Source organism: Orycteropus afer, unplaced genomic scaffold (genome assembly GCF_000298275.1).
Source record: "Orycteropus afer afer isolate SDZICR_OR568_19922 unplaced genomic scaffold, OryAfe1.0 scaffold00032, whole genome shotgun sequence".
Taxonomy (NCBI): domain Eukaryota; kingdom Metazoa; phylum Chordata; class Mammalia; order Tubulidentata; family Orycteropodidae; genus Orycteropus; species Orycteropus afer.
Window position 1 is genome coordinate 6,227,954 of NW_006921619.1, and position 3,047 is coordinate 6,231,000.

A 3,047-nucleotide genomic window follows, 5' to 3' on the forward strand; every position below is an offset into this window, starting at 1 on the left:
CTAACCAGAAGGCTGGTGGTTCACACCCACCAGCCACTCCTTGGAAGGAAGGTTGGGCCATCTACTTCCGTAGAGATATCGCCTCAGAAACCCAAGGAGGAGTTGCTATAAGTCAGATCCAACTCAATGACAGTGAACTCCTCCCTAACAACTAGAAAGTTGCAAATAAAAACAAAAATGAGATATTATCTCATCCCAGCAATAATAGCAAAGTTCAACAGGACAGAAAACAACAAATGCTGGCTAGAATGTGGAGAGGAACTCTCATACACTGCGGTGGAAGTGTAAAATGGTACAACCACTGTGAAAAATGGTATAGCGCTTCCTTAAAAAGTTGGAAATAGAAATTCCATTTGATCCAGTAATCCCACTAATAGGAATGTATCCTAAAGAAGTGAGATCCAGGACATAATAGATATATGCACACCCATGTTAACTACAGCACTACTCATAATAGCAAAGAGATGGAAATAACCTAAGTGCCATTAACAGATGAATGGATAGCAAAACTACAGTACATACACACAATGGTACACTATGAATCATTAAAGAATAATGAAGAATCTGCAAATCACCTCATAACATGGAGGACATTATGCTGAATGAAATAAGTCAATCACAGAAGGATAAATATTGTATAAGTCCATTATTGTAAAACATCAAGGAAAGGTTTACACAGGGAAGGAATTTTTCTTTGTTGGTTACCAGGGATGAGAGGAAAGGACAGGGGAAATTGCAGACTAGATAAGAGACATGCATGAAGGGAGAGGTAATATAACAAAAGTGTGTAACCAGCACTATATCACTAAGAAAAAGGAAGATATAGAGGTATGCACGAGAGGTATAGACAACAAAGGTAAATGTCACTACATACACAATACTGTGTTATCAGTAATAACAAACACCAATCTATGGCTGGATACATGGGTAGACAGACAAGAAATTCAGGTTTGTGTAGATGAACTGGAATATACCCATGGTCATATATAGGTTTGGCAGACTAGAAAAATTAAAAAGTAAGAATAGCAGCTGAACCATCTCAGGGCAATGCTATGGCTGCTGCACTAAAACAAGGAATTTTTCTGAAAATTGAGAGAATTCTAACAGCTCCCATGAGAGTCTGCATGAGAAGCAGGAGTTTTGTGACTTTCCCAAAGGCTACAGGATATGAGTAGAATAACAAATGTGAATCCCCAGGATGCTGGAGTAGTGTGCAACTTTCATTTACAAAATTGTGTTGTTGTTGTTGTTAGGTGCCACCAAGTTGGCTCCAACTCATAGCGACCCTGTGTACAACAGGATGAAACATGCCTGGTCCTGCACCAACCTCACAATCCCTGCCACACCTGAGCCCATTGTTGCAGCCATAGTATCAAGCCATCTCGTTGAGGGCCTTCCCCTTATTCATCAACCTTCCACTTTACCAAGCATGACATCCTTCTCCAAGGAATGGTCCCTTCTGACAACATGACTAAAGTAGGTCACATGAAGTCTAGTCATTCTCACTTCCAAGGAGCATTCCAGCTGTACTTCTTCCAGGACAGATTTGTTAGTTCTATTGGCAGTCTATGGTACTTTCAGTATTCTTCACCAACACCACAACTCAAAACCACCGACTCTTCTTCAGTCTTCCTTGTTCATTGTCCAGTTCTCACATGCATACGAGGTGATTGAAAATACCATGGTTTAGGTTAGGTGCACCTTAGTCTTCAAGGAGATATCTTCAGAACTTTAAAGAGATCTTTTGCAGCAGATTAGCCCAGTGCAATATGTTATCTGATGTCTTGACTGCTGCTTCCATGGGTGTTGATACCAAGTAATATGAAATCTTTAACAACTTCAATCTTTTCTCCATTTATTGTGATGCTGCTTATTGGTCTCATTGTGAGGATTTTTGTTTTCTTTATGTTGAGGTGTCGTCCATACTGCAGACTGTAGTCTTTAATCTTTATCAGTAAGTGCTTCAAGTCATCCTCACTTTCAGCAAGCAAAGTTGTGTCATCTGCACATTGCAGCTTGTTAATGAGTCTTCCTCCAATCCTGATGCCATGGTCTTCTTCATATAGTCCATCTTCTCGGATTATTTGTTCAGCATGCAGATTGAATAAGTATGGTGAAAGGATACAACCCTGACACCCTCTTCCTGATTTTAAACCATGCGATGTCCCCTTGTTCTGTTCAAATGACAGCCTCCTTGTCCATGTGCAGGTTCCTGATGAGCACAATCAAGTGTTCTGGAATTCCCATTCTTCTCAATGTTATCCATGATTTGTTATGATCCACACAACCAAATGCTTTTGCAAAGTCAATAAAACACAAGTAAACATCTTTCTGGTATTTTTTCTTTCAGCCAAGATTGATCTTACATCAGCAGTGATATTCTTCATTCCACATCCTCTTCTGAATCCAGCTTGCATTTCTAGAAGTTCTCTGTCAATATACTGCTACAACCATTTTTGAATTATGTTCAGTAAGATTTTACTTGCATATGATATTGTTTGATAATTTCCACATTCTGTGGGATCACCTTTCTTTGGAATGGGTACAAATATGGATCTCTTCCAGTCAGTTGGCCAGGTAGTTACCTTCCAAATTTCTTGGCAGAGACGAGTGAGGGCCTCCAGCACAGCATCCATTTGTCGAAACATCTCAATGGGTATTCCATCAATTCCTGGAGGCTTGTTTTCTGCCGATTAATGCTGAAGGCAACCCACTCTGCTGGAAATCTTCCTATCCCAAAAGCACTCAGCTTTCTTGCTCCATGGGCCAGACAACCTGCTACTCCATTTTGTGCCGGTCTCTTCTACCAATTGATGCCCAAAGGCAACCCACTCCACACGGAAGCTGCCTACCCAATGGCATCCAGCTTTCTCCTCTGTTGGCTGGTAAGGCTGTCGCTGTCTCATGCCAGTCTTTTGGCTCTGTTACTGCCATCTCTCATGCCGATCTCTTGGTTCTGCTGCTGCTGTCTCTCATGCTGCGTAGCGGGGTCTCTCTGTCTGGGTTTTGGGTCAAGGACGCACTCCACTCTTATTTCCATGTTTTAG

At 41.3% G+C, this 3,047-nt stretch overlaps 1 protein-coding gene across 1 annotated transcript in view; it reads left to right on the forward strand.

Annotated features, from left to right (window-relative positions):
• Positions 1-753: 753 nt before the first annotated feature.
• LOC103192939 (5-hydroxytryptamine receptor 3E-like) overlaps positions 754-3,047 on the forward strand; it is a 59,779-nt gene continuing 57,485 nt past the window's right edge. Inside the window, exon 1 of the mRNA XM_007936025.1 lies at positions 754-828. Within this exon, the coding sequence (XP_007934216.1) occupies positions 754-828 (75 nt within the window). The remainder of the gene's footprint in view (positions 829-3,047) is intronic.